The sequence below is a fragment of the Amphiura filiformis genome, chromosome 2 (genome assembly GCF_039555335.1).
Source record: "Amphiura filiformis chromosome 2, Afil_fr2py, whole genome shotgun sequence".
Lineage (NCBI taxonomy): Eukaryota > Metazoa > Echinodermata > Ophiuroidea > Amphilepidida > Amphiuridae > Amphiura > Amphiura filiformis.
This window is the reverse complement of record NC_092629.1, coordinates 26,629,805-26,653,507: the sequence shown is the minus strand read 5'-3', so window position 1 is coordinate 26,653,507 and position 23,703 is coordinate 26,629,805. Positions and strand designations below refer to the sequence as shown.

General features: G+C 36.6%; 1 protein-coding gene across 1 annotated transcript in view; it reads right to left on the bottom strand.

Annotated features, from left to right (window-relative positions):
* Positions 1-18,662, bottom strand: part of LOC140139484 (uncharacterized) — a 57,127-nt gene extending 38,465 nt beyond the window's left edge. Inside the window, exons 1-12 of the mRNA XM_072161223.1 lie at positions 18,456-18,662; positions 16,848-16,945; positions 16,055-16,147; positions 14,042-14,375; positions 10,710-10,994; positions 9,786-9,899; positions 9,123-9,170; positions 5,770-5,820; positions 4,491-4,859; positions 3,694-3,866; positions 1,936-2,086; positions 661-827 (exon numbers count right to left, since the gene is read on the bottom strand). Coding sequence (XP_072017324.1) covers positions 661-827; positions 1,936-2,086; positions 3,694-3,866; positions 4,491-4,859; positions 5,770-5,820; positions 9,123-9,170; positions 9,786-9,899; positions 10,710-10,994; positions 14,042-14,375; positions 16,055-16,147; positions 16,848-16,945; positions 18,456-18,555 — 1,983 coding nt within the window. The 5' untranslated portion in view covers positions 18,556-18,662. The remainder of the gene's footprint in view (positions 1-660; positions 828-1,935; positions 2,087-3,693; positions 3,867-4,490; positions 4,860-5,769; positions 5,821-9,122; positions 9,171-9,785; positions 9,900-10,709; positions 10,995-14,041; positions 14,376-16,054; positions 16,148-16,847; positions 16,946-18,455) is intronic.
* Between the last annotated feature and the right edge of the window lie 5,041 nt (positions 18,663-23,703).

The following is a 23,703-nucleotide window of genomic DNA, read 5'->3' as shown; positions in this document are numbered from 1 at the left end:
TATTTTTATTTCACATGATCCGTGCATATATCGCCTAGCTATAAATGAAAAAATATTTTTTTAGACCAATCAAACCAATATATGGGTGTAGTACGGCCTTAAAGGATTCAAAATACCGAATTTATCAAAATAAATGGCAGGTTTGGAAGGGACTTTTCAACTAAACATTTTGTTCTTATTGTAAAAGCTAGACCATTCAAATGCTATATAAATATGTATGTGAGAGAGTGTGTGTGCGCGCTGGTATTGTTTATGTATTGTTTAATATTTAAAAAAAACCTGGTGTATAAAAATGAAATTTCTGTATTTATCTGAGTAAACTATGATTGTAAAATGTACACAGGAAAAAAAGAAGAAAAAAATTAATCGAAACACGTCCTACGATAGCTTTCTACAGTTTCTCAAAAATAGAGAAACTCAAGTGTCTTTTTTCCTATACGGAATAAATGGCCTTTTGGTTGGAATTTCTTCACAACCACCCATATTACAACATCTATAGGAATTTTTTTGCAATCAAAAACATAGCTTCTTTTAACCTAAAACTTAGCAATTAATTTGCATGAAGGTAAAATATATAGCTATACCAATCTATTCTCTAAAAATGCCTTTTCCCTAGAGACTTACGCTGATATGACGTCTCTGATTTACAACAACACTTACCTTCTCTTTACTGACTCTAGTCCACTGCTCACTTTGACCAAGACTTTGCTCTATGACATATCCTGTTATAGGAGAACCGCCATCCTTTTTCGGAGCTAACCAAGTGATCCTGATGCTTGTCCTACTAATGATCTCTCCTTCTGGTTTACCAGGTTGGCTGGGTGAATCTATATTTAAATAAAACATTTTGGTTTTAAGTCTTTTAATAAGAAGACATTAAAAGTGATCACAGAAGAGGCTCATACAATTTTTGGTAAACACTTCTGCAGCTGCCAAGAAATACTAAATAGAATTGGTGCTAGCATACACCCCTGCTAGGACCCTGACAGCAAGTTCAGAAGTATGTTACTGCGTGGATCCCCGAAGCGGCCATTGACCCTGTCATCGCGTATCAGGAACTACCGGTCGCTTATATTACGGCACACTTGAATGCGCCCTATACGTGTTATTGATCGCGTAGGATGCTTGTGTGCTGGTGACTCGTTCGTAAGCACCCCGGCGACCGCCCACGTTGCTGTTAGCACCCCATGGCAGCTCCCATACGTGTGTCAATTTGTGATTTGCCGGATCTTATTTTTCAGGCTCTGTAGTGTGCAAATTTGGCTGGTCCGATTTTTACAGTGGGGGACTTGCTATTGTATCACCATTATCTAGCACAGTCAGATGTATCCCATCATGAAATTCACAAAAGATCTTGACGAAGTAGTTTCCAAAGTAGTTCTCTATCCATGGTGTTGAAATGAAGACCATGTAATGTGGATTCTGCTGCCCGCTCGTTTTCACCTGGAGCTGGTGCAGCGTAAAAATTGGATCAATAATGGATCAACTGGATATGAACCCACATTGGCTTTCAGGCAGTATCTTACTGGCAGCTTGCAACAACTTTACCAACAGTAGAGTAAGGATATATCCCATGATAGTTTCCACACTGAGTGTGATCACCCATCTTAAAAATTGCGACAATCATTGCATCCTTGCCGTAGTGATGTAACAGGATTTTTGAATGTATTGCCCGCACTAGACGATACAATGTTCCTCTGCATTTTACCAGATTATAATTATCAAAGAACAGGGATAAGACATATATCGTAATACTATAGAGATTTCACTTGATGCTGAGTGTTTCAGTTTATACCTGTAAGGTTAGTGTCTTTGAAAAGAGCGGTATAGTATTCCATCTATGATTCCTTGGTTTGGTGACAATGAATCACATGTTGAACATTTAACTGACAATGTGCTATGAATTTTGACTAAGAAATTTAAAACAACTCTTACCAAATAATGAATAAGGAGGCAGTTCTTTAGCTGTAATTATATCTATTGGTGCACTTGCTTCTCCAACACCTGCTGCATTCACAGCTCGGATACGAAATTGGTACTGATTGCCTGGAGTCAGATTCTTAATGGCATAACTGCTCTCACACACCTAAAGATTTTATTCAATTAGGAAAAAATAGAGAGTGTTAATTTTATCAAAATCTCATACATTCACAAGTTATTGGGTCAAAGGCCAACAATTATGTAGTAAAGCTTGTGGCAGCATGAATGATAGGAATTTGATGTATTTTAGCCAAATTTGTTAAATAAAATTAATGAATGAAACAAATCCTTCATTCTAATTCCACCCAAAGTGATTGAAAACCCAACAACATATATTTGCCAACAGTTTGACACAGAGAGGGGAAACTGTTGGCACAATCTGGCTCCGGACTACCTCACAAATAGCATCACCATTTTCACACACCATTAAGACAAGGTCTCCGCTCAGGATGTAAACTGTCTTGCGACTCTGAAATACAACAGGAGGTTCAGCGATAGAGCTTTCAGTGTCTGTGGTCCCAAATTGTGGAATGACCTTCCTATAACCATCCGTTCATCACCCACTGTTAGTGCCTTTAAAGCCAGTTTAAAAACCCACTTGTACTAGTTTTTCATTGCATATGTTTCCCTTGTTCTGCATTGCTGTGGTCATTAAGTTTCTCATTTATTTAATTTTGTTGCATGTAAAGCGTATTGCTCATGTCTGGAAATGCGCTATATTAAGTGTTGTTTGTATGTATCTCCTTTTCATAGACATGCTACACATTGAAGTTGGGATACCAAAATATATTAGAGAGATTGCGATTTCCAAACGTAGGTATCGAACGTACGTTGATCTATTCAAAATCACTCTCCTGTATCGAAGCGAGGTCATGTATTTAGCCAGTTTTGTAGATACATCGTTGAAAATGCACAAAATTTGTCCATTTCATAATATGTTAAAAACAGTCAATGATAATGAACATACGAAGGAAAGTCTAATTACTATTATGATCCTTTTTGTTTGTAACAAATCATTATAATAAAGGTACAGCGATGTGTTGAAAATCGACTAAATTTATATGCGATGTCCATACGCAGAGATACGCAGAAATGTGTGTGATACTTTGAGAAAAAAAAATGACATTGCGATTTCCCATTTTGGATTCCAACGTAGTATAAAACGCAGATGCTATGTTGAAATATGCTGATTTTACCTCATGTCGAAGTTCATGCAACGCGCCCAATTTTCAGGACAAAAAAAAGTCTCATTTTGAAAGTAAAGTCATGATATATGGATGTAGTGATCTTTAATCTACCAAAATATATATTTTTGGGCAACTATAATATTTGGGGAGCACAAAAATACAATTAAGTTTAAGCAGCATGTTTAGTCAAAATTTTAGTCAAAATCAAAAGACTCAGTAGCCTGCGCTTACTATTAATTTTTCAATCACTATGCCCTCTATCGACCTAGATTAGATGAGATCAAATATTATAGTCTTTATTCCAGCCGACTTGTTCTCCTTCGTGACGAATGAGCACAATCCAGTTTGGAACCGAGACTAGCAATATTTAACACCGTGATAATGTATGTAAAACGTACGTGAAAACATACGGTCCACGTGCTGCGTTTTGGAACATCGCAATCTCTCTATTAGAACACGACTTACACATTTACTCTCACTCAATGGCTGGCTGACTACTCGTTCAAGGCAAATGTAAAAAACTAACCTTCTTGTTGACTTGAGACCAATATCCTTTACTGATGTCACATTTCTCAACGATATATGCTGTCACTCTAAACTTGCCACTCTCTTGGTTTCCTTCAGGAGGTGACCAGGTAAGCTTTACACTTGTCTTGTCGATGTTCACAGCATTAGGGGTACTTGGTATACCAGGAAGATCTATACATTATAAAATCAAATTAACTCAATTTGGGATTGAATCAAATTATTGTAAATTTGTGTAATTTTTTGCAAATGTATCTTTTTAAATACCTTGAAGTTACACATCTGTGCACATAAATGGATTATACACACAACAATGTCACTATTTGTCTTTGACATTTCTCAAACACAACCTTAAACACAACCTTAAAACAATCGTTGAGAGAAAGGCATTAAAATACGGGAGGGGGAAGTGTCGAGATGTTGGTTGATCATCTTAGCTAAATCATGGTTACATTCAGACATTAAAAGGAATATGTAGAATGACTTGAACTTGTTTTAAAATGATTTATTTGATTGATTAACTTTTGTCATGCTCTCTCCTCGTGCCATTATCTTGAATGGCGTGATCACACTGATCCTGCGTTTATTGGGGTACCAGACCCTTATCCAATCAAATTCATTGTGCCCATACACCATAAATCAGATAAAAGGAAATTAACTGGCAACACTAGGACATAACAGGAAGAATGAAAAGGTTAATTTGGACTGAGAAAAAAACACAGAAAGAGAGAGATAAAGAGGGAAGTGAATGCCTATCCTACAAGGATATATATAGCATTAGCTTTAAATATTTCTTACCCAATTTCACAAGTTTTTCTTCAGCCTGTTTGAACTCTGCCTCATCTATCTTGGTCTTAATTGTTATACCCACTTCTTCGCCAATTACGTCCTTTGTAAGCAATGCCCTATCCAGTTGTTTGTCCAAAGAGCTGTCTTCAGTACTTTGGAAAGTATCTTTCAGAACTATTACATCTGCACATTGGACACTATACTGGATAGAACCAGCAGGAATTGTAATGAACTTCACCAATGTACAGCCAAGAGGATTGAACGTATTGTTGACTAGGTTGGACAAGATTTGAGGCTTTAACATCTGTGAGAAGATTGTATCAATCATTTTCAGGTGGTCTACAGGGCCTCCTTGAAGATCCATTTTTATTTTGATGTCTGAGAATCATAAAAAATAGTAACATGTAGTAAATCATTTAAATAACCACTACATTATGAATTAGCCATTACTGACCAAGTCATAAATAACATCATTTTAATCGAAGAGTGACAACAAATGGTTTTACAAAAGGCAGCAGTTACATACAACAAAAAAACAGCACAAAAAGAAAGTACACACAAATTCTTTAAAACACAATGATTAACATGGAAAACGGTGGCTTTTTTCGACGGAAATAAGTAAACTATGATGAAATTTTATCAGTTTTGCTGTCGAGCCATGATTAAAGGAGAAAAGAAGGAAAAGTGATCCTGCACGGGAATTGAACCTAGGACCTCTTGTTTACGAGACCAGTACCTTAACCACTTGGCCACGGGAGTTTCATGATTTGGCAGACTGGGAATTCAACCTATAAGTGGTCACTCAACCCTACCTCCTTTGTCTAAGTCAGACTTTTAGGACCAGAAGGATCAGGCAAGGGTTGATTTCAACTATCATAGCTGTGGCTAAGAACTGAGTCAGTCCTGTGAAGAAAAAATGTTTTCTTGTTCAGGTGACACAATAGAAATAACATTAATTTGTTTTTCTTAAAATCTAAATAATGAAGACGGCCTATATGCTTCACCCAGACACAATGCGAGACACAATTAATATATGCAAGGATTGGAAATTATTAGTCCTTTTGCGTTCACAAAATAACAAGAGGTTATCAACTGGCAATTTTTGCTTGATAAAACCAACAAGTTACTACTTACTAATATCTCATCCATCTTATCGGAGGACTTCATCCGATCTGAGCATCTGATCCACTTTCCCGGGAAACTGTTGTGTGTAGTCTCTTTGCCAGTCTTACAGGTTGATTTACAGACATATTTTTAATTTTGAAAGTAACATGGAACATGATCTTACCATATTGCGTTCGTTTAGGGACGTCCGCTTCTGAAGCTGTACCTTTGTTTCCTATAGGATAGATGAGAGACATGATGTTCTATTACTTTTAGCATACTGGTTCAGTGAATGCTATATTATAACAAACATACCGGTTATTTGAATAATTATAATAAACCTACTTTGATACATAGCGATATATTGAATGCTGTTGATATGCAAAATGCTGTTTTCTTTGACCTATCCACAGCATTTGATACCCATTGGGTATTACCCAAACACAACACAAAAAGAAAATACTCACTAACCCGTCATAAGTCTAAACTTGATGACAATTTGATTGACGCAGTCATGTGCAGCATCTTGTTAGCTCTTTAACCACCTTTGCTACAAAACCTCTAAATTGATAAAGATTGATACCAGTATATGAAATTTAGTACATTTGCAAAATTGTAAATTAAAAGAGGAGCACGCAGAACTGTAGAGGTAAATTGCAGAGCAGAACCATTGGCATAGCCTGAAACCACCGCCTGGTAATATCGATCACATCATGACCTAGAAGAAAGCATTGTAACAATCCATGCATTTTAAATTAACAATAGAATAAACCAGGTACTTGGGACAGTCGACAGGGGCTGTACGCAGACATTAAACGAGCTTGGCCATACACAGAATTCCAACTGAGTAATCCTTTTGATTCGCCACTTTTGAAAATGCACCAAATTTTATATACTGATATAAATCGTTGTAAATTTAGAGCTTTTAGTAGCAAATGCGGCATCAAATTGCGTGACCTTGGTTTAACCCCATAAATTGCCTCATTTATCGAAGCTCTGCCCTCCTTCCATTACATTACACTTTGACACCATTTAGTGTTTGGCAACTGTTTAATAATAATAATAAATAAGCATTTATATGCGCCATTTATCTAGAAAATTAAACCTAATCCAAGGCGCAAAAAACAAGATACACATACAAGTAAACATGAAAACAAAGTTAACAAAAAGTATAGCTGATTAAAACAAATCAACTATCCAAATTGTTAGCTCAATACAATTTCATACAAAATACAATCAATGTGAACCAAAGAATACTTAATACATGTAAAACAAAAAATACAGAGCAGTATATAAGCATGATATTAATCAAACATTAGTTGACATTATACCCAGCATTGAATTCGCTGTCGTAGTGCACGTTACAATATGACCGTTGCCAGGTCAAATGGATCACGCTTTCTTTGTTTATATAAACCACTGATCGAAATGATCACAACACAAAGCCTATGGCATATCAAAATTCAGAACTGGTGTATGACCCCAGGCTTGGAGCAGTAACCAATGGTTACTAACGTTCACTACGACAGCGAATAAGAAAGTCTGGAGTACAGATTTGAACTGATCAATAGAAATTGATTGTCTTAGATTATATGGAAGCGAGTTTCAAAGTTTTGGTGCAACAGTAGAAAAAGCACGGTCTCTCAGAGAATAATTAGATCGTTGAATTTTTAATAGAAATCTGTCTGACGATCTTAGAGTACATGCAGGTGTGTATGGAACGAGAAGGTCAGTGACAGTAGCGTAGCCAGCTTTTTTGGTCGGGGCACAGACGAAAAAAATTATAGTTGCATCATACAATAAATAGAGAATGTATGTCTTTGAGCTCGTGCGATGTGCACGTGTAGCGCTCAAAAATTGGTATTTTACACTATTTTTGCCCATTATCAGGATTGAAAGGGCTTTATCTTTACAATGTGCACACATAGCGCGCAAAAATTTTGTATTTTTGGCCCATGATCGGGCTAAATTTTGGTAGAAAAAGGGCTGTTTGCCCTTTTTCTTTTCCTTTGCCCTCCTCATTTTCTCCATTATTTTTTTTTATCAGAGGGGCACTTTTTTCTTTAATTTTTTTGTCAGGGGGGCACTCTGCCCTCCCCCCCCCTGCCCCCCGCTGGCTATGCTACTGGTCAGTGATGTAAGAAGGTGCAATGTTGTTTAATCCTTTCCATGTGAGAAGAGTTTTAAATACAATTCTTTCACATACGGGAAGCCAGTGAAGATTCATAAGAATGGGTGTGATATGATCATATTTGCGAGTGTTTGTCTAAACGCGTGCGGCAGAGTTCTGTACAAGTTGAAGTTTTCTAAGCTGTTGTTCAGTAATTCCATTTAGTAGAACATTTCCATTGTCTAAGCGCGAGGTAATGAAGGCGTGAAGTAGTATTTCGGCAGTATCCTTTGATAGAAGTTTCCGAATACTACGTAGGTTCCGGATTTGAAAATAAGCAGATTGACACACTTTTTTAATATGATTATCCATTGAAAGTGTAGAATCAAAACACATGCCTAAATTTCGCACACTGTTTGAAGAAGATATAGTGGAAGATACAATTTGAATACTGTTACGCTGAATCTTACTTTGAGAGTTTTTGGAAGATACTATGAGCAATTCAGTTTTGTCATCATTAAGTTTTAGTTTATTTTTTGTCATCCATGATCGTATATCAGAAATACAGTTTTCAATACCGAGACGAGCTAAGTCTTCATCTTTGGGTTTGTTTACATCAAAAGAAAGGTAAAGCTGCGTATAAGTATGAACATTCAAGTTATGATGACGAGCAATTACAATAACAGGTGATGCGTATATAGTGAAAAATATGGGGCCTAACACAGAGCCTTGTGGTACTCCAAATGTTTAACCCTGATGCAAAATTAAATCTAGATGCAAAAGTAAAAAAATTAGTCCTTATATAGCGAGGGTGGTCTAAAAGTAAGGACCACCCACGATGGGTTCACTTGTTGGGTTCATATTGATGGCATATACTAAACAGAGCCGTATAGTTTGGACTTGCGCTACAAAGATCTGTCGGCAAAATATTATTTTGCAATAGATACACTCCTAGCATTAAGTTTATAGCCAATTGGAAAATAGATTTGAGATGCTGAGAGTGTATTGATAATTTTTTAATGCACTCCAAATACTAAGTTCACTGGTGTTTTAAAATGTGTTTTACCAGGTCCAATTTATTCATTACCTCGTAGCTCTATTCATATGTTCATATTAGTCTGACATACAAAATAGCATTTCTGCCATAGGCTAAATTATAGGCTAAAGATGACATACTTGTTACTTGTTGAGATGTAGCTAAATAAACATACTTACCATGAATGTTGGTACGACACATGTATGCCAGATGCACTTGCTCCTGTGGAGCGTGCACATCAATTTGTTCAGGCGAGACAATAAAAATAACATAAATTCATTCATCTTGAAATCTATATACCCCAGAATATTAGTCCTCTCGATTTTGTTTTCACAAACTATTAAGAGGTTTGGTTTTACCGTACACACATTTGAAAGTAACATTGTCTTACCATAACGTGTTCGTTTAGGGGCCGCTCCTGGCACTGTATTTTCATTACCTATAGGATAGATGAGAGACATAATGTTGGATACTGGTTTGAACAATTCCCTTGGGGAATAATTATAATAAACCATAGCGATATATTGGATGATATGAATATATAGGCAAAATGTTATTTTCCTTGTTTTGCTTGACCTATCCGCAGCATTCAACACTATCATTTTATTCATTCATTCATTATTATTCTGGTAAGCTCTCAAGAGGTCCAGATCAGGCAATATAAATCAGACAATAAGTACAAATTAAAAATAATACCTATATTAAGCTACTTGCACGGTTCCGCCATTATGCACTATATGCGGGGAGAGCCTCGAACTGGCAGCATACATGAAAGGAAGAATTATGTAACCTTACACAGAACGTTATGACTAGTTCAATTCCCATTCATGTATGCTGCCAGTTCGAGGCTCTCCCCCACATAGTGCATAATGGCGGAACCGTGCAAGTAGCGAATAGCAATGAAATAGCCATTAGAAATGCAATTATCCTAGCAAAGAACAAGAGCATTTGCCCAATTTTAAATTTAGCATATCTACACTGTAATACAAGTGGGCCGCCAACCTCAAGAGTTCAATTGTAAGTACATGATGAAAAAAAAGTCTCACCGTCTTACCTTTAGGCCTAGGCCTCTTACGTGGTTCATGTACTACATTAGCTTTTCTTGGTCCATCTCCTTTGGTCACTTCTAAAGCTTTTGGTTGGCTAAATTTAGAGTGTAGCTTTGGTGCTGCAATTATCACAATAAGAATACAATTTCATTCCCGTATTTTGGGGTAGAATTATTTATTTATTTATTCATTCATTTAATCTATCTTTATCAAGGGTAAAACTGCATTCAGTGACTAGCACTGCTTTCCAAGCAGGTCCCTATACAAACTGTTTTACCAAAAATATACAAATATAACTTTTCATACACTCCTATAATTATATACCAACCAATCAGAAAAGCTGTTCAAAAATACATGGAGTTTATTAACAGTATCTTATTGCACTCTGCATACTACATTCAGTGTTTTTAAATGCATTTGCCACATTATGATTTATTCATTTTCCTTGGAGGTGGATGCATTTTATATTTGCTTGTATTTCAAAAATCATAGGTTTTGTAAGAAATAGGTGAAGAACACTCTCCCCTTCAGAGCTCGTCCATAGATGCATTTTAGCTCAGGTGCATTATATTATCCAATTTCACTCCCATCACTAATATATGGAGTTATTGACCTACAAATATATAATGCACTCTAAATTCTTAAATAGAAGTATCTTCATACACTACTACAAGATTCATATTGCGGTCGCCTGTACAGGTACACCGTCTTCAAGATAGCAGACTTGTGCAAACAAAGTACCTCACATAGTACCAATGGTGCTACTGCTCAGGACCCATCAGCGGTGGTATTGCACTGGTACTACCCTGGTACTACACACTACACAGTACCAGCCAAGTACCTTGGCGACAGTGTACCTGTGAAGGCGGCCCCAATAGGAATCTTGTAGTGTATGACTTAACAAATTTATAAAACAAGGAACTTCTTACCTTTGGTAAATTCACATTCTATATTAACAACTTCCCTGAATAAATCATCACGTTCTTTACACAGTGCTGACATAAAAACAAAATATGCTTTTGCCTCTTTTCGCCTCAATGTTTGCAGCAAAAAATCAACCTTATCGGAAAAAGCTTGTATGCTTTTTATTTTCTGCTTGTCAGCAAAGGAGAGCATGCGCCGTGCATACATGTTTTCAATGACATAATAGGGATCCAAAAAGCCGCAGAGTTTTTCTGTAGCTTCCATAAGTATATATCTAATGTTGCTCAAGTCTGTAATAAAAACATACCGAAATAATAAGTAATAATAATTCTCTATAACAATGAAATTTTGACAATGACAAAAACATTGAAAAGTGAAGAGGGCAACTAAGAAATTCAAACTTTTTGCGCGCTTCACACGCATTTCAGCAAAAAATTATTTGAAAGATCAATTTAAGACCGATATTCAACTTCCTTATAACCAGACTTTTTGGTCACTTGTCCGATATCAGAACTAAAACAGACAAAGCCGTTGCCAATCATTTTAATTCTCCCAATCACAGCATCAATGATCTCTCCATTACTGGCATAGATGCCTCCCACAGACAGATGCCTCCCTCAGACCCTTCCTCTCGCCTCACCAAAGAAAGTTTTTGGATCCAGCAGCTCCGCTGTCTCACACCCCTTGGGCTAAACATTGACGAGTAACACTTCTTCCTGATCAATATTTATTGATATATTGATTTGCTTTTTTCTTTCATCATTGTGTAGTACCTGTAGTTGTGTAAGTTTAAATATTGCAGTTATTTCTGTGATTGCTGTTGTAGAGTGTAGATGATATTGTATCGAAAGCTTTGTGCATAACTCTAAACCTGTGGCCTGTTTAAAAACCTTTTTGGAACTCATATATTTATTAGTATCTCACTCGAGATACAGGCCCTCTCTCCGGCTTGGGAAGGTAGCGCCATTATGTATCCTTAGCTCTGGGCACCAAAGCTAGCTACGCCACTGCAATAAACATCTGCCAAGTTTGACTGGTAACTGTCTACTTATGATCGCATATTTCCAATTTTTACAATCACACGATTGTTGCGATTGTACTGTTTTAAGTCAATTCTGCTTCCTGTCAATGTTATAACGAGCCATCGTAGCCATATGCTTTAGACCAGTTTGGCCATATTTGGTCACAGGGACCACTGGGTGGGGGCACATGACCGATTCTGGGTCAAAGGTCATTGAAAGGTCATTATGGCCAAAAATATGATTTTCACTAAAAATGCTTCTTCTTCCACAAAATACATAACACAATGACATCACTTGCACATCTGTATCGCCTTTAGCCAGTGTCTACAAGTTGTACACAGAATCAAGGTCAAAGGCATTAAGGGGTCACTTCTGGTCGAAAACCAAATATGTTCAATATTTTTTATTAGCCCGAAAAAAACATAAGACAGTAACTGTATGTTCACACATGACTTCTTATTTCATAATAAATATATGGTATTTTTTTATTTGGGGTCAAAGGTCATTAAGGGGTGACTTCCAGTTTAAAACCCAAACATTTCATTTTCACAAAAATGCTTCTTCTTCCACAGATTATATATCACAAAGACATCACTTGTACACATGCATCGGCTTTAGCTAGTTTCTAAAAGTTGTACACAGAATCGAGGTCAAAGGTCATTAAGGGGTCACTTCCTGTCAAAAACAAAATACGTTCAACAATTTTATTAGCCAGAAAAAACATAGCACAGTAACAGTATTTTCACATGTGACTTGTTATAACATAGTAAATATATGGTATATTTTTATTTGGGGTCAAATGTCATTAAGGGCTGACTTCCGGTTTAAAGCCAAAAACCTTGAAAACCATTTATTGCATTCACATATGTATTGCTGCCATCCAGGATATTTCTAGATTTGGGGTCAAAGGTCTTTAAGGGGTCACTTCCGGTCAAAAACCTAGTACCTTCAACATTTTTTATTAACCAGCAGAAAAAGTAACGGTATGTTTACACATGACTTGTTACTACCCAGTGTATATGTGGTATTTTTGATTTGGGGTCAAAGGTCATTAATGGGTTACATGCCTTGCGATTGTCTGCGCTCTGAGCGCAAATTACCCCTAGTTTATTTGTTTTCGTTTCAACATGTGCTGTTTCCACCATGTTTGAATGACTTCCCACTTGGTCAGTCCCCACCGATGAAGTTTCATTCTGATATTTCAATCCCTTTTGAAATGAGAGCCAAAACTGTGCATTTGAAGGTTCCATATAGAATACTGTGTGAATAATAATGGGCTAACCCTAGAACTACGAAGCCATATTTTGTAACACGGACTGCAAAGATGGGGGAGGGGGTTGTTGCACCCCTAAATTTCGATCATAAACCTCATATACCACTATATTTGGTACTAATGAATAGCTATAGGTCTCTTTTATCCAGTGATACCAAAAAAGTACAAACATTCCCCACATAATGTCGCTATGACTTCATAATGTGAGCGCCCTCTTGCAAAACTGGGAAATTCTGGCTATGTAAAAAAGTATAGGCAAAATCGATTTTTGGCTAAAAATTCAATGAACATGCGATTTCAACCAAATTTTCATCTTAATATAAAAGGAAATGGAAAAAAGATTTTACTGTAGAAACCTATGTTGGGACTCACCAACCCCCCATGATCATCTTTGATGGTTGGTCCTACCGCTGGGTAAGGTGTTGGAGTAAAAATCTTATCACTAAAATGAGTGGAAAGGATGGATCTACGATTAGCTTAAGTCGTTTGGGGTAAAGACACACATTTTTTTTTATGACGGATGAAAAACTTTAGTTCTACGGTTAACCCACTTTTGATGCACTTTCGGGAACATTATTTCCACTGATACCGAAATCAAAACCTTGGCTGTATAAAGTGGGGATAAGTTTGATTGGAACATCTTACTTTAAAGCTACAGATTGGAATTCTCTGATTCCCAGGAAAATGGGAATAAGAACTGTTCCCACGAATCCCACAAACTGTTTCACCATGTTGATATACTTATTTCAGATCTTTTGAAATTGTTGTGTCAAGCGCCATTGAGCGTCGAAAGGCGGATACCGGCGCTATATTAAATCGTCATTATTATTAATTGTCATTATTATATTTAATGGTAAAAGAGTAACATGAGTAGGTGTAAATTTCACCTTTAGCACATGAATAGTCTTACAATACACCCTACATTAGTAGGACTACAACTGGTCAGTTAGACCCTCACTTCCACATCTGTTTGTTCAAGTGATGGCTTAAAACAAATTAACTTTATATATAATATAACTGCTTCAAATGCATGTACACTTACCAAGGTTTGGTGTTGTTATGGCCAAATCAGAAAGAGGACTTATGGGCCCATACTTGGAACCATCATGCAGACCTCGTACACAAAAGCCATACTCTTGGTAGTGTTCTAAATTCTTTACTGTACAGGTAAATATAGTGTTAGGAATTTGATCGGGATGCTTTTTCCAGTGACCAGCTGGTCTACCTGCACGTCTACCTGCCCCCTCTATATACTCCACCTGGTATTCCTGTACAGGCTGTATTACTGGTCTTGGTCTATGGCACCAGTTTACTGTCATCTCTGTAGTTCCAATATTGATTTCATTTACAACAGGTTTTCTTGGTCCAATTGGTACCTGCAATGTTATCATACATCATTACACAGCCTAAATTCAGACAGACTGTCAATAAGGTGCTATATCGTTAGAATTCACAAAGTATATCACAATATAGATTCATCAGGTTTGTTGATAAAATTTCTTTTGAGCGTAATCCAAAACTTTTACTCACTTATCGACAGTTTTGCCTATCAGCTCCTATCACGGTCGATAGGCACGATCAGGATGATGGTTGGTGATCCTTACTTAGAGTGGCCCATATCCTGACTGTAGAAGGTGTATTTTCCAACCAGAAAAAGGGATCAACTGCAATTTTTATGATGCTTATCATGCAACCATGATAGGCGAAACCGTCAATAGCGAGTGAAAAGTTTTGGTATTGTCTAAAAAAGATGTTCTTACTTCACAAAGTATATTTCTTCAAAATTAATTATCAAGTTTTTTTTTTTAATTTGATATAACATACTTCACTACAGGATGATGCAATAATAATATAATGTGTACCTCTGGAATGAAATAGGGGGGGGGCAAGAATTTGTTGTCAGGTCAAAAGGGGGAGGCAAAAATGTTTGGCACAAAATTTTGAGGAACATTTTCGATAGTAGCCTTAAATCAGTGGGAATATATTTAAATATCAAATGATATGGAGAATATAATAAGGTTTTAAGTATGGGTTCCTAAAAATGTCAAGGTGCTGAAATGGGCTATTCCAGTTGAAATCCATACCGTACCCCTGTGGAAGATTTTGGAAATAGCTCCCAAAGGGGGAGTATGTTTTTCAAATGGTCAGGATTATTCATTCTGAAACCCATACTCCCCCTGTATTATGGCTTTACCAATATCTTTCACAACTGGAGTGAGTATTTCAAATAAAGTTGCCCAACTGTCTAATCTATTCGAAACTCATACTCCTTCTGTGGAAAAATTTTAGCTAAATCTTCCACAGGGTAGTGTGAATTTCAATTAGAATAGCCCATTGTTTTGAAATGTTGAAAGGGGGCCAAAGAATATCAGCCACATTGAAAGGGAGGCTAGGCGATTTTTGACAGGTACGCTTGGGAATTCCCCTTTATGCATAATGAAACAACAAAACCACACAAGGCAAAACAAATTGATAAAAGTATACTGAATACAAAATGTAACCGTAAACTAAACACAAAGCAATTTCTTAAAGACACTAAAACTAAATTACAAAATAAAGTAGCTGATACAGATGGAGAATTTTGGTCTGCGTACTTTGATATCTCATTCGGCACGATTTATTCCATTAAGCTATAATACGCATTTGTATGACAAATTTCTAATTTGAAAAGTGAATTTGGATATTTCCTTCTTCATCCTTTTGTTATGTGTTCATTACACCCTGGCAGATGAATGCTCACTTCACTATGTTTGATATCTGCATGCTGCTGAGGAAAAGCTTGATGTAAATTTGTGTCACTTGCAAATAATCCAAATTACTATAAGTTAAGGAAATAAAGTTGTATCATGCCGAATACGCAGAACAAAACTCTCCATCTACCATCATATTTTCTAATTTAGTTTTAGTGTCATTAAGAAATGGATTTTGTTTCAAGTGTATAGCATACATTATGTCATTATTAATACAATTCAGTCATTAACCAATATGTAGTATGGTTTTAACACTTCTAATACACAAATACAAGATTAGAAGTGTTGTAGAAGATCATACATACCTCAGTTTCAGTGCATGAACAAAATTGAGCAAGGTATGCCATCACACATATTTCATCTGCTTTTCCACTTTGCATATCACTTGCTGTAATGACCTATTGAGATATAGTAATAAAAAGAAATGAAAGTAAATTGTACAAATGGTTACCTATTACTCAGTAGTATACAAATGTTTGTGAGGACAATGGTAAGAATAATTTCATCAGGTGAAAATATGGACTGTTCCATTCAACGATGCTTTGCTGAGTTGAATGGAACATATTACACTGAATGAAACATTCTTTTTTTTCCTTCTGACTAAAAACATTCAATATTTGTTGTAACGCATATATGAATCTACACTATATTTATTTTAAAAGTAACACCCACACCTAGTAACACCCACACCTAAGTCGAGGGGGTCACTGCAAACTCTACACTCATGTTTAATAGTGTTGTCATGGTAGCTGCGAATGAGTGCAACAGATATGGACTATTATACTCGCACGTAGTGCAATAGTCTTTTGCAAAAAATAGCAAAACTAATCAAAAGTAATTGACCAATCAAATGACAAGAATCTTTGTATGAGTAATATAAAATGAATTATCTACCTCTGACTGACTTTCTATCCTAGCTAAATTTATCAAACAAATTATACACCGGAAGAGACGAAATAACCCTACAAAATCATAAGAAGCTTGAAAATTGTAAAACTTTTTGCTTTTTAAAAAACTGTCAAAATCAATCCACTTCTAGATCACATGTTTTGCACCTGATTTCAAGATATCACTTTCAAGAATACTGCATAAACTAACCTGTGCTACTTGAAGCCAGTCTTCTGCCATTTTCATTGCTTCTTCTATATTCCGTTTAGCATAATCTTCTTCCCAAGATTCCCAGTCACGACATGCTCCTGATTTTCGAATGAAATAACAACAAAAAACATAATATTTTCAACACTTTATTTCCAATCATATCACAATAAAGTCTAAAGAAAAGTGACCGCTTGATGATCATAATCATAAAAGCTTTCCTCTAATATGTGATACGATCAAGGGAAATATGTATAATGTTGAAAATGGGTTGAGCACTTTTCTTTTGGATGGTTTCAAATTACCTGAATTATTAATGTTGAAAATATTCAACTTCAAAGTTTTTACTAAAGTTGATCTAATTGTTAAATGGTTCTTATTCTTATATGATATCAATTTACCTAAAGCATAGAAAATACGAACAAGGGACGAGTCTTAAGCATCATACACTGGAGCATAGAAACATTATAAACTAGCGCACAAGATCAAATTAATGATGCTTAATAGTTATTCTTAATATATAGGCTTAGAGGGAAAGAAGAATCAGGGAGAGTATGTAGCTCAGTAATTAGAGCATTCGCCCCGCAAGCGAGAAGTCTGGGGTTCAAATCCTATCACAGGCAGGTATTTCCGGAGTCTTAACTCTGGTATATCTGTCTATGCAGGTCATGTTTCCATTTGTAATTTTATGTTTAATTGTGCTATATGCGATGTGTGATTCTTCTCTCCCCTGTACGTAGAAAATACACTTTCATGTGTGTGTGTTTAAAAATTCATATCAAATATCAATTTGATATTCATATCAAACTTATAAATAAATATCTCAAACAGGTCATGGTGATCATACCTGCATTTATTAATGGTTCACCACTAGTGTGCTTAAGTTTGTTTGGCATATAATTGGCCAAAAAAAATAATGAGATTCATAACATGGTATATTGATATAGAATGGCATGCATACAAGTTAGCACATTACTTGCTCTAGTTCCATGTTGCAGTGAGTGATTGGTATGTTCTTATGTGAATTTATGCGAACGGAAGTTGGGACTTTATTGCTGCACAGTATCAAAAACCGAATAATTATCGCTAATTATAAGCCAAACAAACTTTAGCATTTGGTGGACAGATCCTTAAAAAACTGAAGCTAAATTACCCCCGATTGTCACTAATCAGGGGTAATAAATTTGGTTCCAGTACCAGGGGAGTTGGCCTACCAGCTTAATACCGGTGCAGTACTATACTATGATCAGCTCTTAATAGGCGGGAATTATTCGGTTTTTGTTACTGCGCGAGTCAATAAAGTTCCAACTTACGCACGCATAAATTCACAAAAGCACGGGTGTTCACGCAAAACGCAAAGCGCAGTTCGCGTAACTGCTGCGCCCAGCTGTGTGTACGCCGTTCTATATCAATCCACGATGTTATGAGTCCCCGGCTATTAAGAGCTGATCAGAGTATATTTCTTGTGGGTCCTGTGCAATAGCAGCATTGGTACTATGTGGGTACTTTGTGTGCACCAGATATCTTGGCGACGGTGTACTTGTGCAGACGGCCGCAATAAGAATCTTATAAGACAAAAAGTTACATTTAGAGTCTATCTAGGTTACTTACCTGGAGCAAATTTATTCACCAAAGCACCAACAGCCTTTCCATCAGTCCAGTCACTAGTAAAATTTGTGATCTTGCAGTCTGAATCTGCTCCTGCATCCATGAAAGCAACTGGTCTCTTTTACTTTCCATTGTCTGTGAAGCATCAGCTTTACTCCCAAAAGTTGTAAAACTTAAAAATAGTTGCTGCATCACTGTTAGCATCACTGTTTTTTGGTTAACTGGATCCATCTCTTTCTGTCCTGTAAATAATAATACGTGTTGTAAATATATAATAATAGTAATAATACATATTAGTGGGAGCACGATGGCCGCGAGCAGAATGAGCGCCGACTCATAATCGGAAGGTTGCGGGTTCGAGCCCCGGCAACCCCATCGTGTTGTGCCTTTGAATAATGCACTTTATCTTGATTACTCCTCTCCACCCAGTGTATAAATGGGGTACCGGCATTCTTAAATGCTGGGAAGGTAACAGACTCGCTGTGGAGGTGTAGCGATCCCCCTATAGCAACATTACATATTTATACTTAGAATGCTTAAAGGAGTATTTCACGATCTTAGCATCCTCTTTTTATGACATTTTTAATTCCCAAAATTTCTGTTGATTACGATTTTGCGTTTGTGAGTTATATAATGATTTATGTGTATTACATTGCTCCATAGGCCACTATGTTGAATTACGGAATTCAAATTTGACAATATTTTTGCTAACCTTGATCACAGGGGCTTTCCAGGCTCACAGCATCTCCTGTGGGAACTGGAAGTCTCGTCCCTATGATGTGATGTGTGCTTAATTTGTGGTTCATGCGGGAGATGCAGTGAGCCTGGAAAGTACCTATTTCTACCATGTTTTAAACTGTACATGTAGTCATGTTCTAAAAATTGTCCATTGAATAAGAAATGACTACTTCTGATACATATATCTATACATTTTGATATCTACTGTACCTTTCTGCAACAAAACTTCAATTAAGGCAGTCAGTTTAGATCCATCCCAGAAGTCTTCTTCCAAATTGTCCATTTCCTCATTGACATTCTTCAACTGTGTGTTAGCCCATTTTGTAAATGTCTGAATCAGTATATCTTCCTTTTCATTCGACTGTTGGCTGAAACATTAAGCATGATTGGCAAAAACTTTCAAACAACCTTTAACATAAGTCATGAAGAAAAATGTGAAAAATCATGAACATTTTGCGAATGGAACCAAGGAATAGTCTACAAGAGGTTTTGACTTTTGATACTTTAGTATTCAACAAGGTCTTTCAGCGGTGTCTGACTGGTCTTCCTGATTATCGCATCAAATGAACTACAATCTTGGAAATAAGTCTTGGAACACTTGCGTGTAAATAACGGAAAACTGTCACCCCTTTCCCCGTGCAATGTTGAGAATTGCCAATGTCTTCAGCGGTTTCCCAATGTGTTCAACGTTGATAGATGGGGAGGGGGGGAGGGTAAATCATTGTTGTAGATGTCATGTTTGTTCCCAAGCGCAATATACATCATTTCCATGATCATAAGAAATTCTGCACGGATTACGACGGAGTGTGCCAAGCGTTCCAAGTACTTTTTTCCAAGATTGTAGGTCACAGCTTAATTGGTGAATGAGGTGCCGATGTGATGATGACATGATTCAATTAGCCAATCAGAACCCCACTTCCATGTTTACATGATTTATACATACCTGCCAGATAAGTTAGATTGGTCTGAAGTCTGATTTGTAGCTTCAGCAAAGTCACCATAACTATATTATAAATAAAATAAATTTGAAAAAAAAAAGTAGAAAAATAGAAAATAGTGATCCAAATGCTTATACAGTGTACACTGTAAGTATATAATACAGTGTCCATCCACAAAAGAAAGCTATCAAACATACCAAACATATAACACAAACAGAAATAAGAAACCTCAATAAACAAAAAATAAGAACAGAATGTTGAAGAATTAATCCCATTTACAATTACAATTAGATCAGCTTTTAACAATAAAAGCTGATCTAATTTAACAATAAAAGCTGAAAACATGCCCACAAATGGCTTTTAATTTGGCCTTCATTGTACCAATTTTCTACTTTTTCAAATTTGTTTACATAATAGTACTAAAATGGTCCACCAAATGGCTTTAAGTTGGCCTTCAATTTGCAAAGGTTTCTCAATTTTGAGGGTGGCACATTCCCCCTAGCTAAACACCCCTATGTAAGTTGCTCAAGCGTGAAGCGATGACTGCTTTACGGACATTATTTACATTTTATACATACGCCACCCACTGGCTCCCCACCACTTTCAAAACTACCGCTGATATCACATTTAATACTTTAAAAATGGAAATAAAAGTAATATACATTGTGCGACAAAAATAATCCCTCCCTATTCTACAGGTGGACACACTTTCCAAGACAGTAGTCTTCGTCGGTATGGAATTTCTCTTAGAGGATAAATGATCCTAAAATATAATAAAAAGCTTTAAAAATCTGAACAGTTTTTTTGCAAACATATTTGAGTATGTTTTTCTTCAAAAACTGTCAATCAAAATCAATCCACTTTGGGCAAATAACAGCTGTTATTACTTGCACACAGGGCTGTCAACTTTTTGGAATTGCTTGGCTTGAGAAAGAGGCGTACCGGGATTTGCCGACTCCAATGTTCATTGTACCATGATTATTTTAGCCACGGTGCTCGGGAATGTGAAAAGCGGGGGGGGTAGGAGCAACAAATTATTCATGACGATGCGTGAGATTTTACTAATTTTCCAGCTTTTTGCGTGAGATTTACTACCTAGGCGTGAGATTATACCACCTTGGCGTAAGACCGTGAGAAAGTGACCCAATCGCGAGACTCACGGCCAATGCGTGAGAGTTGACAGCCCTGCTTGCACATGACTAACCCCCACCAACTCCCCCTTGCAAGATCTGGATTGGTCAGGCCCATAGAACAGGGGGATATTTTGTCGCCTAATAATAACTTCAGTAAACTCACTGTTGGGCAGCAGGTGGATCTGAAGAAGAAATTGAAGAAAAAGCAAAATTTAGATTAATGTTCTCATCAATGTGTTGAAAATATTACAAAGGAGTCTTAAATTCTAATTCATCCCCCAGTACTTTGAATTGACCAGGTACTCATGAGCACTACAAAATTAAAATGTTGTAAACATCGCTGTATTAAATATTATTATATTACACATTTATTTAAATATATTATCATTTGAAATTTCAGCAAAGAAAGTTACTTGGCATGCCATTAATAACATATTTGGATGCACTAAAATAATTGCAACCAAACACATTTTTTTAATTAGGCAATTTATTTAATCCTCGAGAAATTTCAAATTTTAATAATTATTTTGTAAGTATTGGTCCTAAAATTGCCGATGAAACTGGCATTAAATGTCAAGAATATTTTACCTAATTCATTAAACAATAATATGTATATTTGAGAACAAAATTATTAAAATAATTGACAACTTTAATCATAATAAAAGCCCAGGTCATGATGAAACTTGTAACTCTCTGCTCAAAACTATTGGAATATTCCAGTTGAAATTCATACACCCCCTATGGAAGACACAGGGGGTAGAGATTTCAAATGGAGTCACCCATTCAAGTAATCCCATTTAAAATGCACACTCCCTGTGTCAGTGGAGATTAAGGTAGTGTCTTCCATTGGGGGTGTATGGATTTCAACTGGAATAGGCCATTGCCAAAGAAGTGTATCTCTATTGACTAGGATTATTACTAGTACTAAGACTCTACTAAATGAACTTTTTGAAGTTAAATTAGCTTAAGTCATCCTGGTATCAATAGTAGTTGTTGTTATTAAGGATTGTATTCATGTGTGCTCTTAAGTCCTCTTTGAAAAACACAGGCCGGGGGGAGGGGTAACATATCCCCTTTATGGGCCTAGGCTTGAACATAAAAAACCTACATTTGAAATATAAAAATATATATATACTAGATTTCGCGGTTCTCGGGGTGGGGCGGTTCTCGTGATAGGCCTATTTCTAATGACCCAACACCCGTTACCCATATACCTGCCCTGACCTTTTAAACTACTATGAAAAACTTGTAGCTGTGATACTTAGGCCTACTGCTACTTCGGTAGTTAGGTAGGCCTACCCATAATCTGGAAACCCATCATTCGGTTCTTCCAAGCCTTGTCCTGCTACCACATTGGAGGACCCGAAATTAGTATCTGGACGTGGATATAGGCCGTTACTAAAGTAATGACATCAATCGGGAGAAATAGGCCTATTGGTCCGATGAGATGCACCTGTTAGTGTTAGTCACACTGTAATGCTTTCCGATCGCGCACTGTACTCCAGCTACCATTGATACTCATGAAAGCACACCGCGAAAGCACGCGAATGTGCACACCGCGAACGGGAACCACGCGAACGCGATAGCACGCGGACGGACGGACGGACGGACGGACACGCCATAATTAGTATTAAGATATACCAACGTAGGAATAGATGTTTCATGCATTTCTTATATTAAAATAACTTATAACAATAAAATAACAATATTAGGGTCACAATATGGGTTCCTGGAGACTTAAAAGGGGAAGTTGTGAAAATGTTTTTCACACTGTCAAGGGTGCTGAATAAGAATTTTTGGGTCCACTGGGACAGGTTGGGAACTCCACTACATGGCAGATTTTAAAATACCTAGAAGTCTGCTAATGGGATATATTGACTGATTTTTTTTCTTTGATGGCTGTATAAGTATCTTTGGGTCCAACCTCAGGGAAATATAGGGATTGAACTCCCGCTAGAGTGAGGTTTTTCAAAATGGGCGCAATAATACATTATATTCTAAGCCCCCATTCTAGAATGTCATTTAACGGTATTTTGATAGCCATTTGAAAACCACTCTCTACGGAAAGTTCAACAAATTTCCCCAAAATTGGACTCCAAAATTCTTAGTCAGTTCACTCGAAAGTACAAAATTCAGTCAATATATCCCATCAGTAGGATATTTTATGTAATGGCTCTAGAATGTCATTTAATGGTATTTTGACAGCCATTTTGAAAAATGGGTGGACCCAAAAATTCGTATTCAGCACCCTCAAAAGAACAAAAAGAAACATTTTCAAAACTTCTCCTCCTCTTTAGACTCACAGGAACCCATATATTCTGACCCTACTATAAATGGTATACTTACTGTAATTGTGCTTTCTCTCTATGACTTTCACCTTCCAATGGAGCTGTTTATCTACTTGCTCCAAAGTCTCCATAAATAAAGCATACTTAGATTCAG